At 28.9% G+C, this 13182-nt stretch overlaps 1 protein-coding gene across 3 annotated transcripts in view; it reads left to right on the top strand.

Annotated features, from left to right (window-relative positions):
• The window catches only part of LOC107455136 (multiple PDZ domain protein), a 100269-nt gene extending 88641 nt beyond the window's left edge, over positions 1–11628 (top strand). For 2 of the 3 annotated variants that reach the window (XM_016072601.4, XM_071183860.1), the window contains exons 6-10: positions 3880–3958; positions 5736–5766; positions 6540–6659; positions 7495–7661; positions 8993–11628. In XM_016072601.4, coding sequence (XP_015928087.1) covers positions 3880–3958; positions 5736–5766; positions 6540–6659; positions 7495–7661; positions 8993–9257 — 662 coding nt within the window. In that variant the 3' untranslated portion in view covers positions 9258–11628. The remainder of the gene's footprint in view (positions 1–3879; positions 3959–5735; positions 5767–6539; positions 6660–7494; positions 7662–8992) is intronic. The other variant, XM_071183861.1, reaches the window with a different exon arrangement.
• Positions 11629–13182: the final 1554 nt, after the last annotated feature.

Here is a 13182-nt window from a genome sequence, read left to right as displayed (position 1 = left end):
AGGCAATGTGAGTTAATAGAAGATATTTTAAATCTTAAGCCTAACAGTAAACAGTTGACAAAACCAACAGTTTTATAGTCACTTCATGTGATATATGCTTATTTTGTAATAAATATTTCATTCGAAATATTCAAAATATAAAAGAAAAATTAAAATAATATCCATTAAATAACTATAGCTTGAATTCAATGCAATGTTATCTCAGATATAGTTCAAACTTAATAAGTATTGTAAGAACGAAAATAAATCAGGATAACTTAAGCAATAATAAAAAGTAGTAAGTTAAAGAAAATATATTAAAACTCAATCTGCATTTTTAGATCTGTTTTTGAGTAGAGAGAGTTTAGAGTATTTATGAAGAGAGATTGTGAATCATGTGCGAGAAAAAATAAGGTAGAGTTGGGTTGAATTTAGACTTTAAAAAATTACGTATTAAATTACAGTAGAAAGTACTGGTATTCTAAGTGCACTATCGATAAAATAAATTTTTACCTTAAAATTTATTACCATATTTTTTCCCAGTAATATTTATTTAATTACAATAACTCAGTAGTTTTACAGTAAATGTTTATGTAAAAACTATGGTATATTGTATTAAGTAAATTTTTACCGTAATTTGATCCAGAATTTTCTACAGCTCACCCGTTACGGGATGAAAAAATGTGAAGGAATTTAAAGTGTATCGTTTGCCCAAAAGATATTCCTTCTGTTTAATTAATTTTGATTTATGGAAAATTTTAAGAATGAATAGAATATCGAGTTCAATGCTTTGGTTAGATATGGTGAAAAATGTTCTTAATATTTAAATAAATGTCATTTCAATATTTACGGTATCTTCAATTTTAACACTCTGTACAATAATTTTGAAATTTAACTAATAATATATTGACTTAATAAAATGATTCTGAGCGAATTTAATTTGCCGTAGAATTATGAATACGGCATGGAGCATTGCATCTGTGGGAATTAATTATCGACTATGCCAACCTTCATCTACCAAAAGGTACCTCTCGATAGAATCAAGTTAACATGTCTTATATACTAGTGATTCGGTATTAAATATTTATAGTGGTAGTAACGACACGCATGAAACACGATTTAAAGCATTTCTTAAAGACGTTCTGTATTTTTTTACCGATAAAGAAATATATTAAGCAAACATACATGTAATATTTTTTTTTACTTTGAACTAAATTCCATCAAAGTTTAAAAAAATATTGAAAGTTCAGAATTCTATTTCATAATACCACCGATTAAACCTATTTATCTATTTTACTTCTTTTCAATTAATATATATATATATATATATATATATATATATATATATATATATATATATATATATATATATATATATATATATATATATATATATATATATATATATATATATATATATATATATATATATATATATATATATATATATATATATATATCTGCATAGTAAGATTATCCTGTGTTTAGCAGTATGGTTTACAAGAAATAATCTAATTTTTAAGTCATATTTACTTTCAGAAACCTTATTGAAAATAATCAAATAAAATAATAACTAAAAGTGGATTTTTGTTGTAATTTTGTAAAAACAAGTGCAAAAAATTTCTTTCTTTTCATTCATATCTTTTCGTGTTATCAAAATAACATAATTTAAGTAAAAAATAATACGAAAAAAGTTTGATTCATTGATATAAATAAATATTTTCCAAAGTTTTTTTTCTTTAAATATCTATATACTTATTCATATACCTTGGAAATAAGAGCTAAGAAAGTTATTTTGTTGAGTTAAAAAATTTGAAGTGGAGCTTTAAAATGATTTCACCAGTAAGTCACTAATTTTCAGAAATTTAGCTAATAACTAAACTCTGTGCATAAGTTGAGAAGTTATGAAAGGTTTTCTTAGTAGAATGCTAGTGAGTAATAAGAACTTATATAAAAAAAATAATTAACATAGAATCTTAATTTTAGATTTCATAAAGCCTGTCCTGTCCATGTAGTTATTCTTGGGTAGGTTCGTATAGAATATAAACTTCAGGTCATTTTTTTAATTGTTTTTCTATAGCTTGTGCTTAGATATATATGTTATCTTTTCAATTTCTAAGCTCCAAATGTTACTAATATTAATTTCGACACTTTCCATATTTAATGAACATCGTTTAAGCAACGCGAATTAAAAGACGTACAACATTCTTATGTACATGGCACAAAAGAAAAAGAAAAAATAAGAAAATAAAACACGCTGAATAATCTTAATAATTCGAATGGGGGACCTTAAGTACGTAATTGTTACCACAAACAATATTTTAAGTTACGAAATCAGACACAAAGACTTATTTTCTCGAAATAAAACCTACATTTTCTTCGACAAATTCCTGTCTACCAAAATATAAGGGATAGCCGCAATCTGAAAAAACATGGTTCAAGTAGTTTTGTTCAGAAGAGCATACGGAAATGTGAACCTCTAAATGTTAATTTTTCTTTTTGTGTATTTCACTGTATTTTGGATGCTTCTTAAAATAACTGAAAATTTGTTCACAGAATTGTCAAATTCATTTATCTAAGGATGATTTTTTTGCAAATTTTTTTTTTTAATTATTGATTATTTTTTCAATAATAATCAAAAGGTTTTGATTAGCTAGTTATGCCAATTTCTACCTTATTTTAACGAATATGATTTTATATAGAAAAATACAAAATTTAAACAAAATCGGTCAAATATTACCTGGAAAACTGACATTTTAAAAAAAGAAATCAGATATAAAGTTGGATTTCTCAAGAACTATTCAACCGACTGCAGTCAAATTTTGCATTTTGCCGTAAGAAATATTCGTTAAAATGACATAAAAATTTGTGTTCCATACAATACAATTTCGTTTCTTCTATTATTAAATAAATAAAAAATTAAAAAATAAAAAAATAATAAATAAATTACAATTTATTTTTCGTATTGAACTGTCTCTAGGTATACAAATTAAATATTTTTTTGCAAAAATATTTTAATTCTCCTAAGAAATTCTCGAGATGTGTTGACGTATGCCGGTTTAGGCAGAGAGGGTGCAATTGTTCTTGTTTTCCAGTGGCGCCATGTATGACCAAGAACTCAACTTCTGCCACATCATACGTCGCACTCGTTTATAGGGTGGACCCATTCATACATCCATTCATTCATCCACAGATCGTAATTTTGACCTGAATCAGAGAACGATCAATCTCTAATCCAGTACCCGCAGAGGTATTGATTTGTTATGGGAACATGGAGGACTTTTGCGACTCGACAGATTTAACAAGCATCAGTCACTTTACTACACGGGGAGTCTTCAGCTGGCGGGGTTCGAACCCGCGAACTCTCGGACATGGGTCCAGTGCCCTACCGACCAGGCTATCCCGGCCCTCGAGATGTGGTGAAATGCACAAAAAGTAAGCATTTAGAGGTGATAACTTTGGACCGCTCTCCTAACCTATCGTTTCGGATCATATTTCTTAGATTGCGACTGCATTTTGTGGGTCATTAATAAAGCACTCCGTCGAAAAATAGGTATGTTTATTCAGAGAAAACACGTTTTTGTGATAAAAACCATCGGCACTGACTATGTAGTTTATTTAAGTTCACTTCCTCAAACTCTTAGGATTGTGTAATATCTAAACAATGAAACAAAATTTATTAAAGTTATTTTATTTATTTATTTATTTTTTTTTGCTCGTGTGTTGTAAATAAGTTGGAGCAAATAAAAAAAATCATGTGCAAGTGATAAGAAGGGGATACGTAACTTTTCTTTTTTTTTCTGAAATTATAAAAAAAAAAAAAAAATATTTAATTAACATTTAAAGAAAATGCATGCATTTTTCTTGGAATACCTTTTATTTATAACTTCTTTTTTTTAGCACCCACGAAATTCATTACAGTAGAATTAAGAAAATTCAGTATAAAAGACAGTATTGGAATCAGTATTATGCAGAGAACGTAAGTACATAAATGTAGCAGTATTATAGATTTATTTGAAATTTATATTGGAAAAAAGTATGTCAAGAAATTAAATTTTCGGGACAAATTGCTAAATAAGATAAACGAAGTAACATAATTAAAATCAGAGTAAAATTTTGAAGGCGAGGACTGTTAAATAAACATTTGAAAATATCATTGTTATCATTTTAACAACTTCACATAATTAAAAAGTAATTAATATTTAACTTTCGATAATAATTGCACCCATTAACTCTCAAATGTTTTACTAAAGTAAGAATAATGTAATATTAGTAAAACAAACTATTATAACTTTTATTTAAAAAGTTTAATCACTCAGAAAATTAGTTTTACTTACTTGTTATAGATAACTGAGAAATAAACTTCAACACTACAATTCCTGAAAAAAAGCATGAAATTTAAGCTACTTATAAATTATTGGTATAGTTTCTGACAGCACAGGATTTTCATTTAAGAGTACTGGTCCACTGGTGCTCGCGCTCCCGTGCCACATCTCCCGGGTTCGATCCTCGGTCCGGACAAGGTTGACTCAGCCTTTCATTCCTTCAGTGGACCGATAAATGAGTACCAAGCATGCTTGGGAACTAAACACTGGGGGTTTCGCGTTCGGCTGACCACCTAACCGGAACATCTGCTCCTGCACCTCAGAGCCCAAAATCAAGAAAACTGAGATGGGCACAGTAGACCTTGGCCCTCTATGGGCTGTCGCTCCACTGAGTTTAGTTTAGTTATAAATTATTGGTACAGTTTCTGATAGCACAGGATTTTCATTTAAGAGTACTGGTCCATAAAAAATTTACTTCACTTCAATGATTTCTATTATCACTTTGACTAACAATATGTTTCAATGTAATTTAGATAACAGAAAATAAATTCATTTTTTCTTCATTTGACTATTTTTGTAATTTTCCAACGGGTCATTTTCTATGATATAAATGGCTTTTTTCTTAGAGGGCACGAAAGAAAATTAATAATTTTCACATAACGTATTAGCATTCGAATAAAGGTTTTGCCATGATAGTTTAAGTACTTAAATGAGTAGAAATTACATTTGGTTTTTATAACAGTTATACTTAAAGTAACTTGCACCACTATTACTTACAATTCCGTTAAAGCTAGACAAAAAATGTGTTGGAAAACACACATTAGAAAAGCAATTAAACTTAATGCTGCCCAAAGCAGCCCAGTGGTCAGCGTATCGGACTTCCGCCTGGAGAGACGGTGGTACGATTTTCAAACCTCACCGGGAACCACCGAGTGCATAAAATGTACTTGTGCATAAAGTCTGTGAATTGTTACAAAATACTGTGTTACATGGTGCAATGACCAGGAAAAAATCTCTTTATTTTTTAAATTGATGTCTAAATCGGGGACTCGCAAATGACTGGTGCTGCGATCTATTCGGGAGCCTCTGAATTAAGTTGCACTTTCACCCTAGCGGTGCTCTCTTGTCAAACGAAAAGTTCTCTGCCCTGATTTTATTCATAAAGTCAATGACTGGCAAACTTGGCTTGTCCAAGTGTTATTAGAAGCAAGAACAAAAAACGTAATGATGCGTCAAGATTTTTTTTCTTAAAACTATTACATACATTCATAATACATGTATTCATAAATATTTCTATATTAGTTCATTTAATCAAAATACAATACAAATTTAGCATTTATTTAACAATGTATCATTTTAAACCTGTTGTTTTATTTTTGTATTATGCTTGTTCCTTTTTACTGATTTTTAAGGACAAATATTTTTTTGCAGAAATGGCCGTGGCGTCTTCGTTACCTACGTAGTAAGTTTCGTTTGACTAATATTAAATTGTTTGTAATTCTAATAGTTAAATTAGCATTGTTTTTATTCGTTTTGTTATATTATATGAAAAAACATTTCATAAACATTTTGCATTTTTTTAAGCAAATACTTTCTTTCTGGAAATCATTTATTTCTCCATACGTAACAATAAACTACACATAGTTTTAAACTAATATTCCTTTATACCTTACATTCCTTAATTAATTTCATTTTCAACCAATATAATTTAATACTTCGTACAAATTAATTAGTTGTCAAAGGTCTCAAGTGTCAGAAAAACTGTTACTAAGATTGTTTAGAAATATAATAGTAATAACAGAGTTGTATAACTATAGACTGTGAGTTAAGTTTTATTACTTCCATTTCGAAACAAAACGGAAAAAAATTCTTCAGTGTCGAAAAACAAAGAAAGGAATCGAAATTTCAAACTAGTTACAATAACAAAGAAAAAAAATGGTCAACAGAACGGAGAATTAATTTTCTTTGAAAAAGAAAAATTTATCTGTTCCGTTCTAAGATTATTTTCGATTTTTTTACGAAGTTTGAACTTTATTTATTTACAACAATATTAATTCTTTCTTTCCTTTGATTTTATCCGTATATGTGTGAAGTAAAGTAACGAATATATATACAGCTATTTTATTTATTTTCAATGTATGAACTGATATATTTTGTCTAGCATGAATTTTGTGTTAGATCTATTCCATTTATTTAAAAAATGGTACACCGGATTTGATGTATATATTGTTGTAGCAGCCCGGCAGCATTGCTGCAACTCATGGACGTCGAATTTCTCAAGGTGATCAAATACTTGAAATTAATGGACACAACGTTAGAGAGAGTAACCAGAAAGATGTTGCAAATATGATTGAGGTATTTATGAAAATTTTGACGTTACATAATTTTTGATAGTAAGACTATTAAATCAAATTGAAATTCATAATTATTTATTTATTCTTTCTTTTTCCCTATTTATACATGTATAGTACACTCATGGACAAAAAAAAATTGGGGCACCTAGAAGGAGACATCAAAATGAAACGAAATTTTACATACGTAATGATTACTTTGATATAAGTAAATGATTAGAATATCAAAGATTATCGTTTTTCTTTAATTCGTAAAATTTCGTTTCATTTTGACGACTCCTCTTGGTGTGCTAATTTTTTTGTCCATGAGTGTATTTGTTTTTATTTATCGATTTATTTATTTATTGTTATGATATTACTTATTTGTGGATTAAATTGATGTAATGGGTGTTATTAAGTAAATATCATAATTTAAAAAAAGAAATAATAGTCCTTAAAATGTGTAGAAATAAATCATTGAATGAATTTAAAATTAAAGCAATTAAAAATCGTAAATAAACAGTATGCGTTCTAAAACATTAGCTTTTTAGACTTGTCAAAAAATGAACAAAAGTTTTGATGCTTTCTTTTATTTAACAGTGTTTATCTATTATATTTTTTTCACTTATGTTATCTAAATTTTACAATGTTTTTTGTATCTAAAGATTGAACAAAATATTATTTAACGTTACCACTTCTAATAAATTTTAAAATATAAATGCACCATTTACGCATAAATTATAAATTTGACCTGTCAATAACTTTATAAAAATTTAATAAAATATTTATCAGATAAGTTTATGTTAATTAAGTTAGGATTTGTTGTTGTCTTTTCTTCACACAAAAATATTTTTTATTAGAATTTAGACGGTGCAATTGTGTTGCTCTTAGGAAGAGTTCCAGCGCTGCACAGCTCTATTCAGGAGTGGGTTAAATGGAAATCCCAGCAGTGCCTAAGGACCAGGACTTCAACCTGGTCTTCATACACAGCTAACACAAAAGATAAACTGCAAGTTCAGAGGCCAAGGTAATTAACTTTTTTGTCTCAACTAATATTAAAATTATATCTTCAACAGTTCACAACAACACACATTTTAAACTGAAATACTGCACAAGAGGAATTATTTTATTGAATCACTAGGTGTGAATGGTTGGAGGAAAGAATATCACATTGTTTGGTCGTTATATGGTCAAACGCGATGGGGCATAGAACCACAAAACAACGTGCAACCACAGTCCGTAGATAAACGGGACTATATCTGGAACAAATTTTTTTTAACAAATCTTTAATGGTAGTAAACCATTATATTTATATCAACAACGGGAAAACTTCAAAGAAGGTCACATTGCCTTGATTTAGGAAGATTGGAGAAACTATTTGTGTGTTGAATGTGCTATGAATTTTAAGAGCTTAGCAAGACATCGTTAACGTTAAAAATTTGCGTAACATACAGAATGACAAGCGCAATGCGGGAACTCAGCAACGTCCAGAAGTGTCTATAGAAGCGCATCAATTTAAATGTTGTCAATATTTCCAACATTATTTCTTAAAAATGTGCATTTAAATGTTGACAAGCCGACAGGCCTGTGTAGGGGGCAGGGAACTATCCTTGCATCAGAAAGGTCCTGGGTTCGAATCCCAGACAAGGCATGGATGTTTCTTTCTCTCTCTGTGTGTTCTATGTCCTTTCTCCTTTGTGTGTGAATGTGACCCGCCCTATAAACGGGTTGTGGTTGTGCGAATGGCGTGGCAGAAGTCGAATTCCTGGCCATAGATGGCACCACTGAAAAACAGGAACAATCGAACCCCCACTGCCTAAACAGGCATACGATAAAAAGAAAATGATGACAAGGGAATGACATGTTTATCTACCATACCGATTTTTTTTTGCTCCAATTCGGTTATTTTTGGCCATTTGAAAGCGATTAGATGCATTCCTGTAATATAGGCTAAATAAATAATCATCCACAGCATTACTTATTTTTTCTTATAAAATTAAAACATTATCGTTAATAATGCACTTTTTCAAAGGCCATTCCTACGATTGAATCGTAAGTGATAAGTCACAAATAACTTTTATTACATTTTTGCCTAACAAAAAAAATTTTTTTTTGTTAATGTTCTCCTTAGATATTCTTTGAAACATAAACATGACCATTTTTCTTCTTCCGTTATCAAAACTCTCCATTTACGTTTCTCGAGTTTCTCACAAGCAGTGAGCAAGGTTAAGTGCTGTGGCTTGAAATAAATTGTGCCATGGATATTCATTTTTATTATTTTTTTTCAACAATCTCTCAGGTTAGAGAGATCTCTAAACTATTCTATTAGTCTTATTTTCATACAAAAATTTCTTTCAGCTTACCGGTAAGCAAGGAAAGTCCAGCGCTTGGTTTCGCAAATAGTATTGCTACTGTGATCTGCTCTGCAGTGATGCCAGACTTGCCAATCATGATTAAAAGTCCTTGCCCGAGTCCGACAGCTAGCCTTAGAAGATCGAGGCTTAGCATTCCGGAAGATTCTTCAAAATACAGAAGAGACGGACAGAGGCTAAAAGAAGATTCAAAGTCTTCGGGAACAGAAAGCAATTCTCGTGTACCAAGTATTTTAGTGACGAGCTTTTAAAATGCCCTGCTATTTAAGGTTCCAAGGAACTTTTGTCGTAAGCGTACATTTTATCATCATTGTCATAATATTGGTGACTATTCAAAAGCAAATTCCAAGCAATTTGTAAGACTATTCACGAGTCTTACATAGAATTCATCAGAAATGTATTTTCACATTTATATAAAACTTCTGAGCTATTCAAAGCAATATACACTGGAGTTTTAATTGTAATAATCACCATATATTTTGAAATATATGTATGGAAGTATACAATTTTAAACTTTTTGTGATTATATTTCACTTAATATTATGACCAATTAGCCGTTTAAATAATTCTTGTAGAAGTGAGATATGTTAAATATTTCCTAAAAGAAAAAATTATATTTTATATGTAAGCGAGATAACGAAGATTGTAGGTCCAAAGTAAGATGTACACTAAAATTTACTTCCGGTTATCATGTTTTTGATCTTACATGAAAACAAATTCATGTGAAATATTTATGCTATGTGACGTACTATGTACGTATTATCAGCTTCCCTACTTAACATTGTCATTTTCTGATTGTTAGGACAAACTTTAATTCCAATTTCAAGTGGAATTTTAATTTGATGTAAATGTATTGTGAAATATTACAGTAATTATTTTTCTCTTATTGTATACTTTTTAAAACTTCTTAATTTTTTTTTATCTATATTAGTAAAATTTCGACACATTAACTTTAATAAATTTAATTGTTCCGGTGCTTCAATTAAATTACATCTTTGCGAATAATGTATTTTTTATTTACTTCTTTTTTTTTAGATTTTATTTGAATGGAGATTGATTTGAATTTAGATTTAATGAAGTAGGCTGTCTGATTTTAAAACTTTATATCTAGAAAATGGTTCAAAAACAATTATTGCAACAAATTCATGTGACAAGGCTAAAATGTTTTTTTTCCGCAATTTCTGTTTCCAGTGTAAAAGAGTTTCAATAGCAGACTCTGAAAAAAAGTAAACCTATAAACCAAAGAAAAATTATTGAAAATCACATCAGAGTTTAAAAGTTGAAATATCTCATTTTCGGAATTTTTCATATTTGATGCTTTATGTGTCCACCATCAAAACGTAAAGGAAAACAGTAGCTGTAATTTGCAGCTCCATCTGTTGGAACTTCCATAAACTAAATCCAGGAACTTTGGGGGGTTATTATGACTTGTTTCATGAATTTGCTTGAATTCATGAATTTTCATCTCCTCATCCTTTTAGCTCCTTTTTCCAATTAGAACTGTGAAAAGTTTGGTTAAATTCAGTGTAAATTCAAAAGGTTTATTAGTAGTGTATGACAATTAAGTCAAAGGAATGTATATTTCAATACGAGCGAATTGATGTGTAGCTGCCTTAAATTTAAAATGTAATGTCATTTTCAGATAGAAAAAAGTCACACATGTAAGAAATATTATGAGAGTATTATGGAAGGATAAAGTCATTCATTAAATTTGAAATATTAATTAGTTGAAATGAACTTATTCTGAAAGTGGACGTATACTCTTATTAGAGCAGCAATGCTTGATCATTTATTAATGTTTTAAAGTACAACAATATAGTGGTAAATTTTTAAATTTTATTAGGTTTTTACCAAAATTTTGATTATGTACTAAAATTTTTATTCAGACTTAACAATAACTCTTTAAACATTAGTTAAACACCAGATAAATCATCGGAGAATTTGTTATAAATTTCAAAGCAATAGGTCAATTAAGAAATGAAAAAATACTGAGTAAAAATTAGTCTCTTTTTTGTTTACTAATGTTAAATTAGTTAAAAATACTTTTTAATGTAGACGAAATATAAAAATGCTTCGTCCGATGATATTAATAATTTGTATAATTTAGGTTTTCTTAATCAATTTCAGAATTTGGTAATTCAAAAAAGAAGGGAACATGCGTTTATGAATTACGAATATCTAATTTTTTTGAACTAGATAAATTTCTGACAAAGATTAAAATAAAATCAACTAAGTATAATGAAGAAAGTCGTGAAAAATCTAGATGCTTTAGAATTTATTTAGTATTCTAGAAAATTAAATGCTTAATTATATATCAGATAATATATACTTATAAATAAATTGTGAATACTATGTAGAAAAAAAATATTGAACATAATTTTTATCTACATAGTTTAAACATAAGCACACGTTGTTATGCCTTCAAAGTATTTACAATCTTATAGAACAAGTTCGAGATTGAATGTTATTATACAGATTTTATTGAAAAACAAATGTTTGTAATATAATTAGTTTTGAAAATAGAAGAGCAAGAATAGTAGTTGGCGATGTAATGAAAAAGAATGCTAGTGTATTCTAATTTACATTTTACTGATTTAAATAGATAAATGAGCTATTTGTAAAGCATATAAAAATAATCTTTTAAAATGAAGAAAAATGACTGTGTCATGAACTGAGCTATATTGAATATATGAACTTGGGAATTAAACATTTTTGTTGTCTAACTAATAAATTAATTACCCTAATCAATGTCAATAAGGCGGTCAGAAAAAAAATAAAATTGACAGTAGAAAAGTAGTTCTAACTTCCGTTAGCTCGATCGGAAACCCCATTCTTATCAAACCACTATTACAAACAGTAAGCTAATTTATAAAGATTTAAAAAAAAACACAGATTATTTTATTTTGAAAATAAGACTTATAAATGAAAATGCTGATCTCGTATTTTCACAGGTTTATAAGTTTTCCGACTTACAATGCAAAAAAAAAAAAAAAAAAGAAGTCTGTAATTTTCCTATAGAAAATTTCTGTTTTCTAAATCTACAGAAATTTACTATTATAATACATGGTAATATGGCAAAATAGACATTTTTTTCTTTTAATAAAGAAAATTTGTAACCATTGATACAGATTGTATTGGTTGGGTATTATTTTTTTTTCAGTTTTGAATATAAAAAACTTTGGTATCAAAGCAGCAATAGAAATTTTTGTGTATTGAAACAGATGCCGACTGTTCTGTATGGTGGTCAGGGAATTTACCTCATAGGAAAAAGTACCCGAGTTTGAATCTGCTTCAAACTGTCTGAACTTCAAGATAAAACAATTCTATTAGGTTTCTTTCGAATATGATGGTTTCTTATATCCCCAACAAAACAAAAAAATCACGCAAAAAATGGAATAATTAAAAACTAATCAAAATTTAAGAATCTGTTTCACTATGCAAACCATGCGTATACAGCGAAATGGTTCTGCCTTACCTTGACCTACGGAAATATCTGGTGCGTATAGATATTTTCCGTATTGTTTTGTTATAGGAAATTTCTGTCAACATATTTTTTCCGCAGCCTGCGGATAATCCCCGGCAACTTTGCAGCCTGGAATTTTCCATATTATAATAGAATTTTTTTTTGCAGTGTTGTACATTTAGTCCTGTAGCCTCTGCAAAAATCACTTCATGAAACTTAATAAGTAGATAATATAGCAGCTTGAGACATCATTATTTGTGGTTATTTTAAAAAAAAATAACTCTTAAAGTTCCTCCACTTCGGAACTCCTTTTTTCTTTGAACTTGACCTGCGGAAACATCTGGTGCGTACAGATATTTTCTGTAATGTTTTGTTACAGGAAATTTCCGTCAACATGTTTTTTTCCGAAGCATACGGAAAATCTCTGGCGACTTTGCTGCCAGAAATGTTCCGTAATATAACAGAATTTTATTTATTTTTTGAAAGTGGAGTACCTTTCTTCCAGTAACTTTTACGAAACACTTCATGAAATTTAAAAAGTAGATGATGTAAAAGCTTCAGACGTCATTAATTATAATTTATTAAAAAAATTGAGTATTAAAGTTCTTCCACTTGGAACCTTCCTTTTTATAAACATTGATCGACGGGAACATCTGAAGCGTTAAGATATTTATCCAGTACACATTACAAAACTCAATTTCATGAAATTTCAT

This window comes from Parasteatoda tepidariorum, chromosome 10 (genome assembly GCF_982258835.1).
Source record: "Parasteatoda tepidariorum strain Cologne lab strain chromosome 10, Ptep-v5.0, whole genome shotgun sequence".
Classification (NCBI taxonomy): domain Eukaryota; kingdom Metazoa; phylum Arthropoda; class Arachnida; order Araneae; family Theridiidae; genus Parasteatoda; species Parasteatoda tepidariorum.
The sequence above is the reverse complement of the archived record's forward strand: the minus strand, read 5'-3'. Positions and strand labels throughout refer to the sequence as shown.